General features: G+C 42.1%; 1 protein-coding gene across 2 annotated transcripts in view; it reads right to left on the bottom strand.

The window, feature by feature from the left end:
* Window positions 1-230: 230 nt before the first annotated feature.
* VIPR2 (vasoactive intestinal peptide receptor 2) overlaps window positions 231-25118 on the bottom strand; it is a 113261-nt gene continuing 88373 nt past the window's right edge. The window contains exons 6-13 of one of the 2 annotated variants that reach the window (XM_090047588.1): window positions 24193-24334; window positions 22075-22225; window positions 20906-20966; window positions 17160-17229; window positions 12728-12819; window positions 5049-5178; window positions 4538-4579; window positions 233-2551 (exon numbers count right to left, since the gene is read on the bottom strand). In XM_090047588.1, coding sequence (XP_089903714.1) covers window positions 2378-2551; window positions 4538-4579; window positions 5049-5178; window positions 12728-12819; window positions 17160-17229; window positions 20906-20966; window positions 22075-22225; window positions 24193-24334 — 862 coding nt within the window. In that variant the 3' untranslated portion in view covers window positions 233-2377. Of the gene's footprint in view, window positions 2552-4537; window positions 4580-5048; window positions 5179-12727; window positions 12820-17159; window positions 17230-20905; window positions 20967-22074; window positions 22226-24192; window positions 24335-25118 lie in introns of both variants that reach the window. The other variant, XM_090047589.1, reaches the window with a different exon arrangement.

Here is a 25118-nt window from a genome sequence, read left to right as displayed (position 1 = left end):
GATTATCATTTAAATCATAGCTGTTATCATGTAACAACAGTTTCATGTTCTGCAGTGTTCGTGTCAACTGTTAGGTCTGGGCATTTTCTAATCACATGTCTTGATTCACTCAAACTTACTCCAGTGCAAGTCCGTTGAATTTAATGGACTTATACAGGTGAATAGCTGAAGAAACATTGGTAAATCAGTCCATAGATGAAAAGGTATTTACACATTTCACAACAGTATTCTCAATGCTGGTGACAGTTGTGCAGGTATATCCCTGCAAACTAAGAGGAGAATCGGCATCCTTTCCCTATCTTGTAGCAGCTTTCATATGCTTCATATCTGTAGCTATTTCCATGCAATTTGTTGTCAGAAATATTATGGTAACACTTCAGTTTATGAAGCAAGAATAATATACATTATTCACACTAGTTATTTAGAAAGGACATGGGCAGTTGTGACATGAGAAGTAAATATTACACTGCTCATTTCTTTTACGATGGCAAAAGTTTTGCTTCTGTTTATAAGCACTTGTCAGTTCTGTGTCTTTTATTTTGCAGTGGCAACATAAGGGACTTGAGATTACCAAATATTCTTTCAATTTATGCCTTTTATGGTAGTTTAAGAGACAGAGTCCAATTTTCAAATGGCTCAGAGATATAAAATGGCATTATCTTGAAAGTATTTACACAGTTCATTAAACTCCAGTAGAAATTATAATCTAATAAATTTAGGTTCAACTGCCAAACACGTGATTCTAAAGATAAACTATCACAATATATATATAAAAATGTGTTTTCAATGGGTAATTGGGATGCACAAGCCTGTTTCTCCTATGCTAGGTTGCTCTAGTAGTGAAATGGCTCTTTTGAGAGTTGAAAAACAAGAAATCAAGGTCTCTGTTTGTCTATGATATATATCCCTGATTATTCAGTTCAAATATAATTTTACCTCTACTTTCATTTCAATGTGGGCTCATTAAGTTCATTTATCGCATATATTGTACATCTGTCTTGTAAATTTATCTAATGTATTGTAAATCTATTTTAAAAGTAACCAAAACGTACATTTTTTATTTTGAATCAAAGAAATGAGAATACAATATCAGAAAAACCTTGCATCTCTGTCACTTAACCATTAAAGTTCAGTACTGCACTCAAAAACATGTACACAGGTAGGCAAGAAAAATAACCTGAAATAGAAGCCGCTTAGAAGTTAATATTTGCCACATTATACCACACAGATACTGCAAATAATTTTAATCTCGAGTCCAGGAGCAGAAATGCAGTAGGCTGATATATCACTATTGGCAAATACTGACTTTTTAATGATGATCACTATTGTGCAATGAGTTTTTCCACAACATCTGCAAAACCAGCCCCACATTCTGCATTGAGATACCGTATTTTTCGGACCATAAGATGCACCTGACCATAAGACGCACCCAGTTTTTATGGCAGGAGAGACTATGTGTGCCGGTGGCCGGCCATTTTTATTGCCGGCTCCCGGCCACCGGCACGGGCGCCGGCTTCCGGTGTAAACAAGCGGCGGATGTCCCGCTCGGGCTCCGCCGCCTCCGCGGGCAAGCTCCGCCCCGTCTCCCTGGGACACACACCTTCGGACCATAAGACGCACCCTCGTTTTCCCCCCACTTTTGGGGGGAAAAAAGTGTGTCTTATGGTCTGAAAAATACGGTATATAGAAAAATGTGCACTCTTGTGTAACAGCATAGAACAGAGCCCTTAGGATCAAACACTAGAAAGTCACCTCTGAAATGAAACAGAATTAGAAAGGACTTTGTTTCTTCTGTGTCAAATAAGGGCTCATACTGCTCTTGATCAACCTGCTGGATTATTACTTCAGTCAAATAGATTTCTATATGGGATCAAGGACATTATGTAGCCTTAAGTATCTCTATTTTCCTTTTGTTTTCTGTCATTAGGGTCTGGAATCTGTAGGAAAGTAGTATTTCTTTAACTACAGTTGAAGTGGTAAGATACTCCCTCACCTCCCTCCTCACTCACTCACTCAAACATGGACGAAAGCAGCATACATTAATCTGGGTTCAGTGTACCTTCCATTTTGTATATAAAAAGAAAGGGAGCAAATAAGTTATATTCAGAATAGTTACTTTTAGTAAAAAATGACAACAGAACATAGGAGTCTAACATGAACAGGATTGAAGAAAAGCACAAAGTGTCCACAAATGAGGCGGCCCACCTGTTACTTGATCCACTGCACAAGGCCATTCCCCACACATCAATACACAGAAAAGCAAAGCACAAACTGTACATTTTAGGAAATATCACATTGAGCTGCATACAATACATCCAATAGTCTTTAGCTTGAGCTTTTTTTGGAGGGAGAGAAGACGCAGGACAACCTGTATGGTTTATATTATGGTGGTCTCTGTCTGCATAGAAGATTGAGCCCTTGAATTCCAATGGAGCTGAGAGATACTTTCTGACCCATTCTGAGAAATTGAAGAACTATGTAGTCTGTACTCTCGGCCCACAGTTGTGTTCAAGCACAAGCTCCGCCATTTCCTTTTCAGCTCACTTTGTACCTATGTTTTAAAGAAAATGAACGCTAGCCAAAAGTACTCTCTTTACATGATAAAGATTTGTACTCTCAATGGTAGCATGCGACTAGAACAGTTCCTACTGTATCTCCAAACAAAATTTAGTTAAAGAGCCAAAGAAGCGATTTTCATCCTATTTTATACTCATCAGTGTCTTCCATCCAAGGACTTGAAAATGTTCCATCAACAGTAAGTGTTGTGCAAAGCAGGAAAAAAACTAAATTTTAACTATAAACTCTTTAAATGCAGATTGGCAGCATAATTCTGAGTTTAAAACACACAGCAGGGAGGCAGAATTCCTGGGTTCCAGAGCGATATTTGATACTGCATCGCTCAAGTCATAATGCCTGACTAAATTTCTCCAGCGTTAGCCTAGCTGGAATATTTAGCATAACTCTCTCTCTAGGTCAAGGGTGCTCAACCCGTAAGCTTACAGGACAGGTTGAGCCCCTGGCGCTGTGTAATCTGGGCCAAGGGGGCCCCCATGGATCCTGCACACTAGATCAGGTGCACAGGGCAGCAAGGAGCCTGACCCTGGCATGTAGAGACTGGCCAGGGGCAGCATGAAGCCCCCAGAGCCCAACCTGGCTGGGTGGGGGCAGCATGGAGCTCCTAGAGCCCAATCCTAGCTGAGCAGGGGAGGCACTGAGCTCCAGAGCCTGATTCTAGCTGGGCAGGGGCAACATGGACCCCAGAGCCCAACCCTGGCTGAGCAGGGGCAGCCTGGAGACCAGTCCCAGCTCAGCCAAAACTGTGAGCACCACTGCTCCATGTTGCACTCAGCTTAGTTAATGTCTGCACAGAACTGAAATCCTCAAATGGAAGGCACTCCATGTGCGCTAAATATTATAATTAATTATATGTTTTATATTTTCTATGTTACATTACCCTATAACATACCCCTTGTTTTGGGGTAAGACAGGTCCCAAAAGAGAGGTTAAACCACCTACTCAGTAGATTTTTCTTTCTGGTATAATTTTATCTCATATAGAAATCATCATATAGACCTTTAGAAACATTCTGTAACCTAATCTAACTAAGAATATTCAATTACCAAGAACAACTGACTTTTTCCTATTTCCAGAATTTAAAGTGTATCAAATATTCAAGTAGAGAAGAAAACAATAAAAAGAGGTTCATCAGCTAGTAGGCAGCTAATTATTATTTGCCTTTACAGGTGTAAAACTGAAGCACAGGTAATTTCCGTGACTAGCACAGTGCATCAGTGTAAAAGAGTACTAATGAGATCCAGATCCTAATCCTCTGCTCCAGGAAAGGCATGCACTCCTGTCTTGCACTGCCTGCTGCCTGCAATATGTTCTGCTCTGAAATGTGATTATGCAACAAAGGTACCTTCCTGCTTAGGAAATGTGTCCATGAGTATATTGGTCATCATACCAAATTGGTTACAAATTCTGAAGAGGAGGATAAATGTGCCAAGCTGTTCAGTAAGGGCCAGGTTTTAATAAAGAGCTTGGCATCCAGCCATTCCTATGTCAGGTCCTAAATAGATCATTGATTTTTGTAAGAGCTCACTACCTGTCCAGGTGCCTAAATGAAGTGGCACGCTGCACCAAAAGAGATGCACCAGCTTCACTACATTTAAGAACAATTGAAGCTGCTGAGTGCTGAGCAATTTGAAAAAGTCTGACCCATTTGTGGGGGCTGAATTTTTTTTTTAAATCAGAGAACACCAGGATCCCTGATAATCTATCAAATTTGCTAACACTGCCTTATTTTGGGGGAAGACAGGTCCCAAAAAGTGTTTCAACCAACCCCCAACCCAGTCCAATGTTTGTTGCAGCTTGTGTAATTTAATTTCATATAGAAATTACTATATATGTATTCTTTAGAAAACACATTCTCTTGGTGCTTTTAATACTACTGCACAATTCATGTACCAGAATTCTTACATTTATAGCTACCATCCTGAAAATACTAGTTAATAACACTGAAAAAAGTGAGACTTACTTCACTGTTCAGAAAGCAGTACAGTACTGCAACAACCAGTCCCTGTAAGTAAATATGTTCATTGGTTAGTGTACAGCAGCAAACTAAACCATGGCATCTAACAAAGTAGACAGTCACCTACAAAAAGAATTTCTCTCTGACTGCCTCTTCCCTATAACAATGGTTCTCAACCCTTCTGGACTTGAGGCGCCCCTCCATAACTTTTATGAATTGAGTAGTATCCACTTTCAAAACTACTTTATGTACTGCAGTGCTTACCTCCTTGAAGAGGGGCTGGATAACAGAGGTGGGGGATTGTCCAGGCAAGGGACAGGCCTGAGTCTGCACTCATCTGCTTATCTCCTCACACCTCACTTATCTCCTTGCATCTTGCGGTACCCTTCAAAGCATCTGTTGGCACTCCACAGTGCCCTGGCACCCTGGTTGAGATTCTGGTCTATAAGGTCTACACCCTATACTGCCTTGGGCAAATACTAACCAATAAGACTTAAGAAATAGGTTTACACTTTACCTGAAAAGATCCCAAACATAACTCAAAAATTATTTGATAGTGATGGGAAATGCGGATGGGAAACACAGCAAAAACCATGTAGTGTACGCCAAATAATGGAATCAGCAACAATGTTGATTTTGCAAGTCTCCTAAGGAAGCAGAGCAGAAAAACTGAGGATTAATGGAGCATCCCTGTAAAGTCTCGTTTAATTAATTTAAGCATTTAATCAATTTTTGTTCAGATAGATTAGGTAAGCCCTGAGATAATATTCTCTGTGAACCAGTCTTTTTAATGAAACATTCACATGCACTGACAATTACTGTGTATTTCCTTTTACATTTACATTACTGTACAGTACTCTCAGAACCACAGCTCACAATCTCACCATTAATTGTTAGGGAACTGTGCCACATGTAAGTGAACTGAGTCCATGGACAGGCAATAAATGTGTAGCACTAGATATGTTCTAGTAGCACTACAAAAAGTGAGCATACACTATGACTGCCCAGCACTACCAGGGGTTAGGTAGGAGCAAGGGAAGAAGTTCTCTTTGCCCCTTCTACACCTGCAGGCAGCACAGATTTCATAGACATCAGGGCTGGAAGGGACCTCGGAAGATCATCGAGTCCAGCCCCCTGCCCAAAGGGCAGGAAGTCAGCTGGGGTCATAGGATCCCAGCAAGATAAGCATCCAATTTGCTCTTGAAGGCACTCAGTGTAGGTGCTTGAGCCACCTCCGATGGCAGGCTGTTCCAGACCTTGGGGGCTCGGACAGTAAAGAAATTCTTCCTTGTGTCCAGCCTGAAACGGTCTTGTGGTAGTTTATGACCATTCGACCTCGTCATCCCTTGGGGCGCTCTGGTGAACAAACATTCCCCCAGATACTGGTGGTCACGCCGATAAACTTATAGGTGGCCATCAGATCACCCCTGAGCCTGTGTTTTTCCAGGCTAAAGAGCCCCGTGGTGCTCAGCCTGCCATCATAAGGTCTGTTTTCCTGACCTCTGATCATGTGCGTGGCTCTTCTCTGGACTCTCTCAGGCTTCTCCACATCCTTTTTGAATTGTGGAGCTCAAAACTGGATGCAGTACTTCAGCTGCAGCCTCACCAAGGCCAAGTACAAGGGCAGAATGACGTCCCGGGATTTGCTTGATAAGCATCTATGGATTCAAGCCAGCATTTTGCTTGCTTTACTAGCCACAGCATCGCATTGCAGGCTCATGTTCATCATTGCAGGCTCGTGTTCATAGCATGTGAGGGGGTAGAGTTTTATTTCTGGCAGCTGCATATGCCTGGGGAGAGGGCAGGCTGTCTGTGATCAGGCTTCTCTAGGGAGAGAGGGCCTGAGGAGCAGCACCCCACTGCCCCATTGTTAGAGATCACCTTTAGGATGACTTTGCAGCCCTGCAGCCAGTGGAATGCTGCTATGACTTCACAGAGCTACATTTTTGTAGTGCTACAAAGTGTCTCAGCATGCTGTCCCCATCTGGGTCTGGCAGGCATGCAGCCTTGGGGCCACATGTTGTCACTGGTGGCACCAGGTCGCAGCCAGGCAGCAGCCCCTACTGCCAGACTGCTGCAGTGGGTAGACGGTGCAGGGAACTCTCAGGGCTGCTTGAGCAGTCCAGCTGGCAGAAGGGGTAGTGTCCCCAGGTACCAATTGGCCAGGCCCCAGAAGCTCCTGAGAGCGAGTAGCCCTGAGCTACTTGCCAGGGCAGCTTTTTATACTGCTGGAGCCAGTACGGGTGCTGATCCCAGGCTCTAGCTCCTCCTGGCTGCAGATCTGGGAGGAGCCAGGCGGAGTTATTTTGCCCCAAGTGGCACAATTTGCCCCACACGGAAGTGCACGTCTGGGCACTTGCATTGAGGCAAAAAGGCCTGGCTCAACTTTGTACCACTTCTATTTGAGCCGCTGCAAGCGCATGTGCCTGCATGAATGGACGTTCCCCTTGGGTGCATCCTGTCCAGCCCTGTGGACTTGTACACGTCCAGTTTTTCTAAATAGTCCCTAACCTGTTCTTTTGCCACTGTTGGCTGCTCGCCTCCTCCCCAAACTGTGCTGCCCAGTGCAGTAGTCTGGGAGCTGACCTTGCCTGTGAAGACTGACGTTAAAAAGGCATTGAGCACTTCAGGCTTTTCTGCATCATCTGTAACTAGGTTGCCTCCCACATTTAGTAAAGGGCTCACACTTTTCCTGATCTTCCTTCTGATGCTGAAGTACTTGTAGGAACCCTTCTTGTTATCCTTCACGTCCCTTGTGAAGTGCAACTCCAATTGTACTTTGGACTTCCTGGCTGGATCCAGACAAGTGGTTTGTGATGCCACAAAACTTTGCAGTGCAACAAACCCACACCCCATGCATGTTAAACCATGGTGCTGCTAATTTGCAGTGCCAGGGTGAAATTTGCTACCAGGATTTCCCAATAACAACCCCCCCACTGTCCCCGTCCCCCAAAGAAATAAGCAGCACAAAGCACACCAAAGTGGTGTGTGCCAGGATACACCTGGAGACAGGGGAGCAGGAAGTGCAGCAGTGAGGCAGCTGGCTGGGGTGCAGCGTGCTTTGAGATGGGGAAACTGTGGTGTCTGCTTCCCTGTCTCCATGCGTCTCAGTGCAGGGGCTCTGCGGTGTGCCAAGAGTGGGAGCAGGCAGTCCTGAGCTGCTTGCTCCCCCTTCTCCACATGCCGCTCCCTGGCTGGCCTGGGCACAGGGTGCTTCACTACGGGGGCTGCCTGCTGGCTAGCCCACTGTGCTGTAGGACTCTGTGCTCCAGCCAGCCCCCCTGCAACACATGGAGCAGCAGGACAAAAGTGTCCCACTGCAAAGCGCACAGGCAGGGGCACCCACTGTGGCACAAAGCAGCATCACAATTTGTGCTGCTTCAAATGCACACCCTTGCTCATGTGGATGCGGCCCCCGATTTCATCCCTGTTAGAAATGTGAAGGCCTGGAAAAAACCCAGAAAAATTCAGAAAAAAATGGTTTTTTTCCGTTTTTTCTGAGGATTTGTTTTTGTTTGGAAAAACTGAAAAAATTGAACATTTTTTGAGAAATTTAAAAAATCTGTTATGAAAGTTTTTCTTTTAGAATGATGAATAAAATATTTAAGACAAGGTGTCCATATATTGCTACCCTTTACTCCCCCCAAATGTTTCCTAATAATTACATAATAGGAAGACTTTTATGTAAGACTATCTATAGTATCAGATCATTACAATTCCTGTACACCGAGGACAAGCAGTACATTACAACTCTCAAATGTAAGAGCAAGATGCATTCCTGCCCCCAGGGGGCACTGCCATTTTCACAAAAGAAGGAAGAAGGATTCAGTTCCTCCTTTGCTTGTGGACTTCCTCTATTGTGGACTTTTGATCTAGAGGTTGGTTGATCTGCTCCTGTCCTCCTGACTAGGCCTCAAAGGACTGGGAGTAGACACTGGCAGCAGCATCCATTCGTTCCTGTAGCAATTAGAAACAAGGAGCTTATTGCCTTCTTGCTCAAAAGCCTCAGGAGAGGAGACTGAGCAAGTCTAAAGGTTTTGGAGTTGAAAGGAACCTGCCTCCTCCTGGCCCTGTGACCCTGAGATCCACAGAAGTACAGAAGCAGCACAAAAGAGCTGAAAGAAAGTATACTTCCTTACTGAAAGGTAAGAGTTTAAATGTATTTGAATTCAGTATATTAAACTATATTTTAGCTGAATTGGTGTAATTTTCCTAACCTATGTAATTCGTAATTGAATTCCTACTAATCTGATGTTTTGTGACCAATCACCCAACTTTATTAGTGAGGTGAGGCCTGCAGGGCAGGGAAGTTGTTCAGTTAACTCTCCTCCATCCATTACTAAATTTGTACATGCTGTAGCTTAGTGTTTATATAATGCAAGCTAGCCACTAAATTATAATTTTCTTTTTTCTCCGTCAGCAAAATGGTGCACTCTGCAAAAGATCTATAGAAGAGCAAAATAAGTTATAAAACATGTAAAAAGCTACTCATATTGTAGCTGCAGTCTTTAAGAAGAAGCAGGAAGAACAGAATGCAAAGAATAAAATAGTGACACTCAAACTCTGTAGTAAAACTAGTTGGGGTGGAGTAGTGATCTCATTTGAAAGTTTACTAAAAAACAAAGAAGCTCTTCAAGAAATAGTAATACCTGAGGATCTTAAAGTACCCAGAAGTGTAAGGACCACTGTACTTGATGAGGATGTCTTCTGGGTTCAGCTGCAAAACTCCCTGAAGATTCTAAAGTCAATTTCTTCTGTAATCACTGCATCTGAACCAGACAGTGCACTTTTGACAGACATTCCTTACCCAGATAAAATCAACTGTTTTGGGGAATCTAAGTGTATCTCTACTTACAAGTACAGAAGAAAGAAAAGTGAAAGACTTTATTAACAGATGGGAAGAATTTTGTTGCCAATCAATTCATGCTGCTGCAAATGTCTTGGATCCAAGATTCAACGTCAGAAATGTTAGTGATGATAGCACTGCTGCTGCATTTGACTGGATTACAAAACAAGCAACGCACTTAGGACTTGATGTTGGAAAAGTACTTTCAAATGTTGCAGAATACAGAACATCTTCAGGTATTTGGTCCAGGAATGCAGTCTGGGACTCTGCCAAGCATATCCCTCCTGCAACATGGTGACAAGGCCTTTGAACAACACAGCCTCTGACTCCTCTTACTTCTCGCCCGCTTCAGATTCCTCCATCTTCTGCAGCATGTAAAAGAAACTGGTCTATGCTTGGAAATACTCGCACCAAATCAGGAAATAAATGAACATGTGAAATAGTAGAGAAGCTTGCCTCAATCCGGGCAAACCTTCAGTTTTTAGAAGCCCATGAAGATGATAAAAATGAAGAATCAGAAGAAGCAGAAACTGCTGATAGTGATAGCTCAGAAAATGAGACTGATTATACAAAGTTTCATATAGCAAAATTTGTATTCAATGAGTCTTGGGTTTCCCCCCCCCTTTTTTTTCTTCTCAGTTCTTTTTCTAAAAAGGAGTACTTTCTGTATCTGCTTGACACTGTAGAGGAGACTAAGTCCAGAACACATAATAACTTTCTTTGTTTTACTATAATGTTGATAGTTTCTTCTATTTTCAACTTTAATTTTTGCTTGTTTCTCATAAATTGGCAAAAATTAAGAGATGGTAGGTTCCTTAGAGTTCAGCAGCTTGTAGCTCCATTTATAACAAAAATTAAAAACATTGTAAAGTAAAATCAATTAGTAAATTTGTAATTATCCGAATAAACTATACTTTTAAATGTAATAAACATACCAAACATGATAATTTTATGAGCAAACCAAGTTATACATAATACATATTATATTCTTAAAGTAGCAAAGTGAATTTAGATTTGTAAAGGGCACTAAGAAAATAAGTATTGCATACGTTTCAATTTCCCCCCCAATTTTTGTTTTTTTCCACCCTCCCAAAACTCCCCCTTTCCCCCCCCCATGGCTTCAAATTTTCTGGAAATTTTACATCTCTAACCCCTATGCCTGAGCAATACTCATATACTCCCTCCCTAGTTGTTTGCCAAGTTTCCACTGCTTATATATGATAGTGTCACAAAAGTAAATGCATTAATGGATTTGCAGCACTTGGACAGAATGGAACAGAATCACATTTATGCATCTAAGTCCACTTAGACATCCAATGGATGGAACAGAATCTGGCACTTTGTCTCATACTGCACTTCCATTGTCTCTAATCATTCACATTAACAGTTCTGCTTCCATATATAATGACTGACTGCTGCACTACCTCTACATGACACCTACCTTTTGAAGAAAGAAACTATCAGATTAAAATATCTTTATGCTCCAGTATTATTTTTTAAAGATAATTTGCAAAAAAATGAAGCGTTGAAATTTTTAAATTGCTCCATAGAAGCAATGTTTCCATGTGTAGCTAATGTATTATTTCCAAGGGGGTTGTTGAATACCAAAACATCTGCCATTTCAAACTTAACTAGGCATCAGACTAAGAGCAAAGACTGAGATCAACAGTGCAAATCAAGTCAGCTGCTAATAAACAACCTATACTCTACACAAGCTTTTACTTAAGTGAATAGAAGGATAAAAATAAACACTAAGAAAATGAAAAATAATTATGGCAAAAGAGGTGGCTATGACAGATCTGTCTATAAACTGACCACTGTTCTGAGTAATAATTTGGAGACCCCAAAATATGTCACGGTTCATGGACTGAGCTGGCCATCCAGCCTGATCCACTTTGACAGCATTCACTCCACCTCCATAAATAGGGTTCATATATTCATAACCAGCCCATCCCCCTGTAATTGCTAATGGGTTTGTCTCCGGACATTGTGGTCCCTAATTTCTCAATTATCAAACTGTGGAGCAAGTCACCTCCATATATAGAGCTATAGGTGAGCTGCTCCTGCAACCTGCTATGTTAAGATATACAGTGGGACTATGGAGGAAATGTGTGACTTTCATGGAACATACAGTGCAGATGTTTGCTCTTCTCTCCTGAAGCTTTAAAAGCATATGATTATGATATAACATTACTGCAAACATACCGCACATGCAACATTCCATAAAAATGTTTCATAGTTTCATAGTTTGTAGGGTCGGAAGGGACCTGAGCAGATCATCGAGTCCGACCCCCTGCCATGGCAGGAAAGAGTACTGGGGTCAAATGACCAGGAGGCCATGTATAGGGTTTTATTTCCCTCTTGGATCAAATAGCAAATATTGCTTTTCAAAAAAGGATTTCCACAACTTGCTTTGCTTTCGAAAAGAGAAGCAGAAGCATTTAGTCAGGAGCCCTTATTCAAAAGCCTACAATGTGTGAATAGATGACTTCAGTTATACAGTATTCAAATAAGATTCAGGCACTGAACTGTCATTTTTCCACTGTAAGGTGCCAAGTTCAGTTTTAACATAAGCTCTGGACTTTTTGGGATCCTCAGTATATATGGATAGAGCCTAGCACGATGGGGCCTTGATTCTCTTTAACAAACATAACAAGTTATAATTGATAAAATTAACAATCAGTGATTCTGCTTATGATTTCTATTCAGCATAACACTTTTAATACTTGCTCTCAAAGCTGTGTAAATTTATTTTTCAGCTTGGTGGCTAACCCTAAAAAAAAATAACAACCACAACAACAAATTCAGTTCAGGTTGATTTAAGATGGAAACTTTTTATTTTATTTGGTAGGGGGAAAAAAATGCCACACTTCCTTTTTTTTGGAGCAAATGAAACATTGTTTTACTTCATTTTGGTCCTTTTAACATGTGCATGAATTTTAAAAGGAAAATATTTTGAAAAATTGAAATGCTGAATTCTGAAAATGTCAAAACAAACCCTCTTTTTAAAAAACACCTTCAAAAAAAGTTGAAGAGAAAATTTTAGTCATTTTCAAGTTTTTTTTGGATGAAAATATGCACCAAATTTAACCAAATAAAAGAATACATTAAAATGCATGTTTCAAAGAATTAACCCTTTGTTTAAAAAGTTTCGACCACCTCTATTTAGGTTTCTATATGACTCCAACCATACGCTTACATACTTTGCTGAATCAGTAGCATATTCCCCATGCTTAGAAATAGGTATGATTGTATCAAATATATTTTTCATAGCAAGTAATGGTTGTCAGTAGAGTGCCGCAGGAGAGTAACTTTGATGTATTATGTGATTCCTAAAATATGTTACTCACTTGTATTGTGACTGATCATTGCCTCCAACATCAGGAGATCTCAACTTCTGAAGTAAAATTCTTATAATACTAATGAAAAATATAAAATTCACCTGCAAGAAGAAAGAAATATATATATATACACACACACACATATAATTCAAACCCCTTATTTCCATATGTAATATACTGTTAAATGTTAATCAAACTATAGTAGTCATTTCAATTTTGAGCCTTATGTGCTTGCTGCTAGAAGGTATTCACTTCAGCTCTGTCAGATCTACTTTATCTTTCCTGCCATACTGATGGTTTGGTAAATCCAACTAACCTCTGCATGACCATGAATGCTACTTTCTGAAATAAAGACTGGCAAAAACCTATTATCAGCAATTTTCATTAAAAAAGTCAGTCCTTGGATACGTTGGGCGTTGAGATGACTTAATGTAATTCAAAGTTACACAAAGACCACGTCTTACAGTGAACTCTCTCCCACTCTTTCCCACAGCTACAACAATCAACATCTCCCCACACACAATAACCCCATCAGAAATCCATGGATCCTCCACATGTCTATCCCAAAATGTGGTATCTTATCCAGTGGACCCAATGCCTTCATGGAAACAATGGGGGTGAAACTAGGCTAAAATGATGCACCAAAATGAATGTTCACAGGAAGAAGATTAAAGATAGAGACTACACAGATGTGTAGGAGAACAGTTTTCACAGAACCATCCCTCACTTTCTGACCTCACTATGTTTTTGCTCAAGGGAAATGTACAAAACACATTACAAATGTGAACCTGGGAATAAAAAATCATAAGCTGATTGGACACTAAGACTCAAGGATTAAATACAGATATTGACTTCATGGCTCACTATATCTACCCGATTCCTGCTAATCTTTCCTTATACCATGGGTGATGATGACCCTCTTCCCTTTGGAAAGGTCTTGATCTTCCCCTGATCAAGCTGTATTTTCTTGTCTGCTAGCTACCCCTGGAAATTTCTCTCTTCCCCAATTTCACAGCTCTTCAGACTATTTCTAATCTTGCTGCCCCTCCTTTTCTCCTCAGATGAAGAACACAGCTTGTCTATCCAACTATACAGTAGGTACAATAAAACCCATTAAAATCCTCATCTCAAACATACTTCCTGGAACATCACTCTACAGTCCCTAAAAAAAGAATCACTCTTACACTCCCTAAAAAAAGAAAACTTATCCACAGAAATATCAGGAATGAGGTACAGCAGAAGAAGTAAATGACAAAACAGTGAGGCAATGATAAGATGTCACTGATCTTAGCTTTGTGGCTGCCTTAAAACTGACAGCGACTTTTGATCAAAATACTTTGTGCATATATGCATTACTCAAAATGTCTTTTTGTTGCCACTTCCACGTCACTGAGTCCCTAACAGAAGCTTCAAGGTGAGGTAACTTGGTTATTCTGCACAACTGCTTTTTCTTTCTGATTGCTTATTAATTCAGATTAGTGTCCACCTGGAAAGACTCACAAATGGGAGCACTCTGTACAGGCAGCGGAAAGAAGAGCACAGTGTTTTGAAACATACACAGATGATTTTTGGCATCAGGACTCGGGCAGCTGACAATGGAGTGCTGGTCACACAGATTGCAAGGGATCCCCCTGCCAGGAAACTTGCAACCTGTGCACCCAGCACTCTAAGGCAGCCCTAGAACATTTTCTGCCTAGCCCCACAGCATCCAAAGGAGTTGTAGGGAATGGCTTAGAACCCTGCAAACCACATCTAGGTTGCAAAGTTCCCTTTAAAGTGATGGTGTGATTGGGATCAGTCCTCAATTCTGAAAATGGAGCATCCTGCATACACGTGTGGCATGGCACGATGCATGGTTATGGGAATCAGGGTCAGATCCCATTGTGGCATTATTTTAATGATTGCCAGCACCCTAACACATTTGCACAGGGGCTAATAATTGCACAGGTCTTCCTCTGATTGAAAGTTCAGGCACAGGGAGGGACACAAGCTCCACTGGGCCACCACACCCCCTCCCCCCCAATGGTGGGCAGTGAGGAGCTGAAAACTGGTCAGACCCCCAAGTCTGCTTTTTAAATGTGATCCAAGAGGGGGAATAATTTGCATTCCCTAAAACAATGGTGACAAACTGCACAAGGCATGTGTGGGGTCAGTTTGCAGCCCAAGGGCTCCCACCTTTCCGCCCAGTGCTCTTGCAGTGGTGGCTCCTGCTCCTTCCTCTGGCTTCTGGTTCCTGCCCCCACTCCTGGGGTAGGGTAATGCAGTGAAAAACGACCAGGCTGCCCATTCTGTGCATACAGTGAGAGGATGCCAGGCTGTGCATGTGAATGCTCAGAAAAGGAGGGAGGCAGGGAGAGAAGCAGGATGCTCATACTGCATGTTGAAGATGGGCTGCCTGTGTGGGATGGATTGCTGGGACAGGGGTGAAGGTGCTGTGCATGTGGTTGGAAGGGAGAGCTGGGCTGCATGTGGTGGTGGGGGGAGCTGAGCTGCATGCAGCGCTGGGCTGTGTGTGCGGTGGGGAGAGTTTTGAAGGGGGGCCACCCTCAGGGGGTGCAACCCTCAGGTCATACTAGGCACTGTGTGCCGCCCCCAGCTTGTGGGAAGGTGGACAGCCCTGCCCTAAAAGACTGTAGCAATTCACTTTCCCTTAAAAGCAAGGAGGAGAAAAGAGGAAAGAGATTCGGGAAGGTCATCGGGGCACTGCCTATGTGTGTGAGCCCATGAAGGGCCCCAGAGAAGTTGTTAGATATAAAGACTTACAATAAACCCAAGTAACTATCATGTTATTCCTTGATTAATCTCTTGCATTTTGGGATGGGGGGGCACATGGACCATAAAACTGTGTATACTGAGTATTTTAAAACAGCATCCTACTCTTTGTGTGAATAATTAAATATCAAGTTTCACTTTTTTTGGCACTACCATTATTTTCTCCGAAAAGTGCTCCAATTTGCTGTAATTTCACTCCTTAATACCACAAATACACAACACAATGGCTTAGCACTAACCCCCCCCCCAAAACAACAGTTGGGAAAGCATTTATTTTTAAGGAAAACTGTGATTTAATTTAGCACGTAAGTAGCAGACGCACTTGGCTGGCTAAAGCGTGTTGCTCAGGAGACAAAACATGTCTGGAAAGAGAGAGCAGATCCCAAAAGTGTGCAAGAACTGAGGCATCCCAGTCCATTTACAAAGATATTTCCTATATTTCCATACTGATAGGAGTGTATCAAATCAATCACTGATTTGGAAAAACCATCAGGTTGGTACAGATTCCTCAGCCTAAATCTAGAACCAAACCTGGCTGATTTTTAAGACTCTTCTCCATTTTCCTGATTCCCAACAGGCTTCCTGTCCTTGCTGTACTCTACCTGGGCCCTCCACAGGTCTCTAATCAGCACTGAAATAACTCCAGCCTTCACATCTTAGAAGTCTGCCATATCTGGCTTGAGTCCTGGCTTTCTAGCACACTGTTAAAACAGGAGAACTCAGCTGCATTCACAATAGTTGTTTAATTCATAGATGCTCACAAGGAATTCTAACTCATGCTCTTTTCAAATATTGTGTGGGGGTGTTTTTGCTTTTCTCATTCAGTATATTTTCCTTACTCAGAATTACTCTTCCTTCTCCAACTCCTTCTGGCTTATTGCCTATGTGCTTTGTATCTGCTGAATGTTCATCTCATTAGGTGCATCTACATGTGCACGTTACTGCAAAGTTGACTCCACAGTAAAGTTTCACTGTCTACACATGTGCTGTTATTAGGCTGCAGTAATCTAATTCACTCCACTGTAGGATAGTACTGCCCAATACAAGTACCATCTTTCGGCACAGTTATTTAGTGTGCTGTAACACATGCGCATTAATATCACGTGTAGTTGTTCCCATTATATAGCAAAACATCCATAATTGGAAATTCTCATTTTATGTAATTCACGAGTCACCTTCTACATGGTTTTCTGTTTAAAACATACAGAACTCAATCTGATGAAGGAGGAATAAGCTCTCACTGTATGATCTACATATAGATCATATTTACAGAATGATTCAGCATAACACTTAAGCTGTAATTCAACAGAAGCTTAAGTGCTTTGCTTAAAAGGATCACTACTGAACACTGTATACTCTAGAAACACCCAAACATTGTCAAATGACACGCTGAAGACCATGGCTAGGCTGTATAAAATGCACTAATTTGTAGGACTTAAATAAGAAAATGACATGGAAACAAAACAGTCAATCATTTAAACAAGGAGCAGCTAAATTTTAACAGCAATGAGCTGAAATGACCTTGCCATCCTGTAAGATTTTTCACCACAAAACATTTTTTCCATTAGAATGGAGTGTTTGTTCATTTATAGTTAGCACCAAAGAGTAATGAGCATATGCACTGCAAAAATGAATATATAATTCATGTTTCAATATATTGTTTACTTACTATAATAGAAATTAAAATTGGTGATCGTATAACCCACCAAGGACCGCTGTGTTCAGTTGTATCCCAGCAACTATACAAAAAAGAAAAGGGAAAAAAGATGTTAACACTAATTTCATCTGGCAATTGAGGCATATGAAGATAAATGATTGGGACACACAAGTCACAACAAAATAAAATATTGTCTGCTCTTCCTCAGAATGTATTTTTTCTTTTACTGGGTTTTAATTGTACATTCAAAATAATTAAAAACAGCAGAAAAGTAAAAAGGCAGTGTTAGAAGAAAAGGAAATAGATATCCCTTAGGAATTCTATATTTAGGTTTCACCTATGCTATGAAGCTGATCCAACGTGTGCTTAACAGCCTATAGGCAACAGAGTCATCTGAAGTAATAAAAAGACTCAATCAAAATTATTTAAATTACATTTTAAATATTTAGGCTACAGAAAGGGTGGATATGGTCTGGGAAATTGTGAGAATGAGACTGAGATTTTGTCTGAAAAATTGTTGAACATTTAGTTTTCAGCTTATTGGAAGAATCTGGCTTTAAAACTCTGGGGAGAATGATACATCTTAAACAGGAGAAATGTATTTCACTGTTCTAACTGTATCAACCCTTGGTTTACTTTCTTGGAGTTGCAAAGTGTCCAGAGAAATTATAAGTTACTCGGACTCCATTAAATTTTTTTAGTTCAGATATTATACCAGAAATTGGAAAAAAGAGATGTAAATAGAAATTCTATCTATCTAACTATCTATCAGAAGTGCATCGATACATTGGTCCCAGATATGAGGAAAATTGAGAGCATCGGCAATCAGCTTTTTTTGAGTGACGTGGCCAATAAATGCCATGTGCATTCATGCAGCTGCAGTGCAGGCAGGCAGCCAGGAGCACAGCCTGGCAGCATGGAGAGCAGCTGGGTCCAGTTGGTAAGTCTGTTGTGGAAGAAGGGGTGGGGGAAGGAAAGGGACATAGGGGAGGCAGATCGAGGCCCCTGTGGTAAGGGAGGGAGTGTGGCTGGCACTGGGGCAGGGGCTGCCCAGAGGAGCAGGGTGGAGTACGGGACAGAACCATGGCTCATCCAGGAGGTGTATGGAAGGGGGGCAGCTTCCACCGCTGCGTGCACCCTGGGAGGACATGAGGGGAAGCGCCCCCCCAGATCTGCATGCAGGGAAGGACAGGCTGCTGTGGTTGGCTGATGCCAGAGGCAGTGCTGGGCCCTTCCCCGCACGCAGGGGCTTGGCCAGGCTGCATTCAAGGCAGGTGGGTGACAGTGGCGCTGGGAGGGGGTATGGGGAGCCATTCCAATATTCAGTGTAGCCCCACTCCCAGCGCCACTGCTGCCTGCCCTGACAGCAGCCCCACCGCCTCCCCTCCCAGGAAGGGTCTGGCGCTATCCACGGCCCAGCCCACCTTTCCCCACTTGCAGATCTGGGGGTCACAAGCCCCCACATGCCCTCCCGGGATGTGTACAATGGCAGAAGCTGACCTCTCCTTCCCCATGCCACCCAGACAAGCCACAGCTCCGTCCCATGCCCCGCCCCTGACCCAGCCTCTGTCACAGCATCAGCCCCACTCTCTCCTTCACTGTGGGGGCCTCGATCTGCCCAGCCAAGGTGGGGTGGGATGTGGGATGGAGCTGTACCTTGTCTGGGAAGCATGGGGGCAGCTCCTACTGCTGCACAAAGCCTGGGAGGGCACAGGGGGCATGTGTACCCAGATCTGTGGAGCGGGGTGGCTGCCACTGCAGGCTGGGGCAGCACTGGGCTCTTCCTGGTAGGGGCTGGGCTGGGCTGTGCTAGGAGGGGATACAGGGGGGACTGCAGCCACCCCAAAATTCACCATAGCTCCCCCCAAATTCCCCTCCCAGCGCTGCTGCTTGTCAGAAGCGCAGCCCAGCCCCCGCCGGGAACAGCCTGGTGCAGCCCTGGCCCCAGCCAGCAGCATCAGCCCACCTACCCTGTTCAGATCTGGGGGCACATGCCCCTTGCTCATGCACTCTCAGAGTGTGTACAGTGGTGGAAGTCGCACCCCCATCCCTGCACCCCCTGGATGACCCATGGCTCCATCCCGTGCCCTGCTCCACTTTGGCTGGGCAGAGCCTGCTCAGCCCCACTCCCTCCCTCACCACAGGGGCCTCAATCTTCCCCCACCATGCCCCTTCCTTTCTCCCTCCCCTTCCACTACAACAGACTTACCAGCCAAACACTGCTCTCGAGCTGCTGGGCAGCGTATTAGAAATTGATTGGTATCATCCGATAGGCCTCCTTAAAAATTGGCTATTGGTATCAGCCCCAAAACCCTCTATCTGTGCACCCTTATTCATTGGAATAGAATACAGAACCCAGCTGTCCCACCTCCAAGGTGACTGCCCTACAATCAGACTGTAGAATTGTTTCCTGTCTCTCTCTATATCCCTTAATATATAAGTATACAATTATAAAATCCAAAATCAAAGATGGAGAGCCCTGTCTACAGATTGGCAGTGAGGAAACCTTCCCAGGACATAAGTGAACTAAAAGCAGGTGTCACATATTCTGGATGAGTGTCCTAACCACTGGATGCCTGGGTGAAATTACAGCCTCCTCTTCAACTTCCAAAGTTTTGTGAAGATGTCTTTAGCACGTTTGGGTGGAATTCATAAACAGGTTGGGACCGCCAAGACTTCATGTTTTTGGTGGATGAGCTATTGGAAATTACTCAGTTCCAGCATGGGTCTTAGCTATTTCAGGTGGCAATGACAGGAATTTCTCAGTGTATATATTATATTCATAAGCTTATACTAAGTGCACTACTGTATAGACAAAACCAAGCTTACTGTTAAATGGGCTAGGTTAGGGGTTATCAACTGGGGGTACATGTACCCCTGGGGGGACTTGGAAAGGGGCTAGGTGGTACACATGGGCAGGTGGGGATGGAGCACCGCCACCCCACCCCACTGCCTCCCAGGAGCAGGGCCGAGGGCAGGCTAGGACAGATGCTCCCCTCTGCAGGTGGCACACGTGCCGCCTGGCCAGCCAGATGTGGGGTGGGGGGTGGAGCTTGCACACAGCATCCACTGCTGCCATCCACCATCCTGTGCTGCTGCTGCCACGTGCAAGCCCCTGCCCCCTCTCCTCCCACATCCGGCTGCTGCCACCCCTCCCCACCCCGCCAGAAGTGTACCCAGAAGGGGTACACTCCTTGAAAAAGGTTGAAAACCCCTGGGCTAGGTCATGTACTGGCTGCAAAACCTGCTTAAGAGTTTGGGTAAATTAACAGGTGCTGAGGTAATTAACACCTAGCTTCATTACTTAAACATTTCAGCATAATCATCTGGTCACATCAGTGTAGCTCTCTCCTAAGACTTGGAGTGGCTATCCTTTACATCTGCTCTGCACAATTAACCCACAGAGATGTTCATAGTAGTTGACGCTGTTCAGTGCCTTACACAATAGCCTTACACTATAAGGCTCCTAGAGGACCCTCCGAAAGTCAAAGAGTAGCTTTAAATTAAGGTAACTCTTACTGAATTCACTGAGAGCTACTTATGTATGAGCTTAAGGGGCTGCTATTTGGTCAGAAACTGTTTACCTTCATCTTCTGTCAAAGCTTTCAAATTGGGTGTACCTATGAAAAGTGCATACTGTCACTTAACTGTTGTATCTAAGGACCTGCTGTTCTCTTCAAAATAGCAATGGCTTCCCAAGGGAAGACTGGCTACAGATAAAATGTATAGCAAAAAGATTTGCTCTCCAAGCTACTTACCCAGAGTCGTCTAAATAGATCCTTGTTACTATCCATAAGATGATGAATATTGTAGGTATTCCTAAGAAAACATAAGTTTAGAATATGATTGTAAAAATCTATTTACTGAAAAATCTCAACCCTACTGTAGCCATTTGCTTCTAAAATATAAAATAAATGATGGCTCAAGACAAAATGGTGGATAAAAAAATGGCAGTAACTGAAGGGTGAGTACCTGTTGATCAACCACAGGCTGTGAACAATTTCTATCTATCTACCAATGCTGACAGAACCACAAACAAATACAGCAGGTGAGTAGTTTTATTTATTCTAAAATGTATATAGGAAGGGAAAGCTTCCCATAGGCTTTGCAAGATGCCAGACTCTATGGAACACTAATTTTATGCACCCTTGGCCTAACTGAAGATATTACAAGTGCAAACTATACTATTAATCATTTTATAAGCAGCCCATTCATTCCTATTTCCCAGCTGTACCTATCATTTTGTGATGGTTTTCATGTACTAAGTTCAATACATTGCATAAAGTTCAAACTTCTAGTGTCACTCTCAACATAAAAGTAATCTGAAAATATTTAATGAGCTTTCCAATCTGTTATAAAATATAACAGGCTAACACAAGCAGTTAATGTTGTTAAGGGCTGGGGGCGGGGAGAGAGAGGCAGGGCCAGAGGGCTGTGGGGCACCAGCAGGTGTGGGTGGGGACTGTGGCTTGGGAGTGAGGGGCAATGGCATGGATAGAGCACCAGCATATCAGGGCTGCTCAACACCACAAAGCAGGATGTGGCAGGGGGGGACACAGCCGCAGTTGGACCTGCATCCTGGTGAACAAAGGGGCAGAAGAACTCTGATTTTCTACGATAAAATACCCAAAATCAACATCAACTTTTATAGGTATTTAGAATTTATTTTATTATAGCACTGGTAGGCTTCCAGACTGCTTAAAAATTGTAAATATAGCAATAAAACATTGTGTTCAACTGATATTTATATATAGTAGCATTTCATTTTAATCATGGAAAAACATGGATTTGTTGGCTTTTAAATCGAGAATTTGTAATTTTTATCAGAGATTTTGTAATTTTTAAACGGAGAAAGCCAGGATCCCTGGAGATCACGCTGCCATTAGAGAGCTTTAAAAAGAGAATAAAAAGATAAATATATTCTTACCCCATCCCATCAGAAGGTAGATCAGGAAGTGTCTGTTAGGGGAGAATATTACCACAAGGAGGATGTAGAGGTAAAGTCCTTCAACTAGGAGCCAATAAAAGTTTGCCATAACACAATATTGGAAAAACACCAAACTAGCCTTGCAGCCTATCTGGAGTGTTATGGAAAAAAAAGAGAAGGTCAAACTTTATGCAAAGAAAATCCTGTAGCATTTATTCCACAAACCTAAATCTCTTATATAACATGCATCTTCATCTTTTTATATTAGTAACCCATGTACAGTAAGAAAAAACCTCTTTAATGGCTCAAAGAAATAAAGTGATAGATACATTTACAGTATTGATACTAGTAATAAAAGGAAATATAATTACATTACATTTTAATAATGGCTCCTTTCTGTATAATTTACTCAGAAATTGAAAATATCATGATACAAACAAAAAAGGTTAACACCAATGACTATCAATTAAAATAATAAGCATACTGAGGAAGCAATTCTATAAAAGTTTTGCTAAAAGTTTCTAAAACTTCCTATTTTATCTTAAAAATTAAAAAATACTTGGCTCTATAATTTTTCCAGACTATAATAAAAGTGAATGAAAATCTAGAATTAGATGTTGAATGCCCCTTTCAGTCAGGAAACAGAAGGAAAATATTAACTGTGTCTTTATAAAATATTATCTCTCTGAATTTTTCTGTTGTTTCCCAGTTAAGTTAAAGACCCACGAGAATAAGTTAAATGGGACATCACGGAATGACCCATACTCTTTGCACTCTCTCTCAGATAGTACCATTGTAGGTAGTGTCTACTGTACAGCAGGAACTGTCCAGAATATTTCACAGGGGGAAATATTTTTTTAAATGCAAATTAACACTTACTTTGGTCCCTACTGCTCAGGCACCCCTTGAAGTGCAGTGTTAGAAATGTTTATCTTGCTTTTTAAAGCATGAGTATGTTTTTCCCCCTTTTACACTACATCTTTCTTATCCTCTTTTACCTTAGAAGACAGACACACTGGGCCTCTGCATATACAAACTGCCCTCTCTTGAAATTAATGGCCGTTAAGGCAATTTCAAAACACTGAATAGAGATGAGATAACTGTTACCTTCAGCAAGCCAAATTTACAGAAAGAAGGTTACAGACGACATTAACAGACAAAGAGGTTATACTCTTTAAAACTGTTATGCCACAAAGCCAGGTTTTGGAGCATACACGAGGCAGAAGCTATGGTAAGCCGATACTGGAACATTTTAACATCAGTGCGACAGAACGTAGAAAGGGGCCAATTGATCTGGACCAGTTCAACTACCAGAATATCAGGCAGCAACCAAAAGTAACTGCAGGATGAAAACAGAAACAGCTTTGATACTGTTCAAACTGTAGAAGGCAAAGTGCATTTTCAGGGCCTGAAGCTAATTCTCTGAAGAACTGTGTACCCTCAACTCCTTCAGATGTCAATCCAAATGCTGTTTACAGTACTTTTATAATGTCAATATTAAGCAGTTTTCCAGTGGAAGTGTTTTGGTTGTGCTGTGCACGTATAACTTGAGTTGCTTGTAAAAGCACTAGAAGAATGCCTCTTTATCAATGAAAAAAAGCTTGTGGTACATTTTTCTTCTTTTTCCCCAAGAAACTAAACTTAGTCACAGTGAAAGTGCCATGGCAGAAGAAGGGCAGGAAAAACCTAATGTAGATGAATTCCCTGATGTCTAGCAGCACCTCTAAATTTATTTCTAATCAGTATTCCTCCCTCAAAGGGAGGATGGGGGTTTCTTGGACGTCCAGTCTTCCCCACTTCCCAGCAGATGCCTGGCTGGCTTCTCTGAAATTCTGCCCTGCTGCACTCTGCCGTCTGTTTACCAGATCTCCCCTGGACTCCAATTGTTTTGTTTTTGATAGCTGCATGAATATGTAAAGCAGCATCAACTCACCTTCCTGATGCTCCACCACCTTCCTTCTTCTACAGCTGCAACCTACTTTTATGGGGCATGCTTGCCAGCCCTTAAAATTCTCTCACATTTCCCTATACTGACAACTTTTGTTTCCCAATGTTCACTGGAAGAGGAAGTTTACAAGGCAACAGCATTACACCACGTAGCCAAAAGTGTTTCATTACCCATGACGTTTGATCCTTTGGACAGTGAGCTGTGTTGGAGTTGGAATAGAGAATATCATCCTTGACTAAAACAGAGATTGCTCTTAGAATGAAAGAGAGGAACAAGTTCAGATGGATGTAGTTCCGAGTGCAGTGAAGTTTTCTACATTTAAGAAGAGATTTAAAAACAGGTGTTTTAGTTTCCAAGGTGGAAAGGCTGTTGAACAGTCTTCTGATTAGTCTTAGGTTGTTTCTCAGTGGGATGAAAATCTGTTCATTCCTTCTCTGTGACCCTGAGAATGCCCCCTTTCAAGATTTTTACCATATTCTGTCTAGTGCAATTAATTAAGGCATCTGAATTCGTGCGTCACAGATTAAAACAATTTATCAAACTGAAAGTGGATCTTCATTTTCTATTGTGCTGGGCTCTAGCATTTTTCATGTTGATTTTAATTAAAACTTAGCTCTCCTGTTTGTGTTACTGACATACACTTATTATTTTCTTGGTTGATTTTTTTTCTTTTACTCCTGTATTCTACTCCTGCATGCACATCTTATTTGGATATATGTATTAAAAAAACAAAAACATTATGTGCAAAAATACTAATTTATTTGCATATCCTTCCAACCCATCAGGATTAAGAAACTTTTCTCTTTAATTCTCATGCCATATGAAATCCTATATAAGAGATGAGACTAAGCAGGACAGCTAAATCAAGAAACTTGGGAGAAGCAGTCAAGGATGGATCAGGCACGGTGGGGTATGGCGGAAGGTAAGTGGTGCAGTTGTATGCTCCCACTTCAATTCCTGATCCACCCGAAGTTTAATACCGTCTGGGTTGGTCACTTGACTTATGGATCATTATAATTAGGGGTCTACTTAAATCATGGTTTTGTGGAAATCCCTTGGGAGGAGGAGGGATGAGGATATCCCTCCTCCCCACCAG

Source organism: Crocodylus siamensis, chromosome 5 (genome assembly GCF_052110815.1).
Source record: "Crocodylus siamensis isolate JL-2025a chromosome 5, ASM5211081v1, whole genome shotgun sequence".
Classification (NCBI taxonomy): Eukaryota; Metazoa; Chordata; order Crocodylia; family Crocodylidae; genus Crocodylus; species Crocodylus siamensis.
Note: the sequence above shows the minus strand (reverse complement) of the source record. Positions and strands in the feature narration are given on the sequence as shown.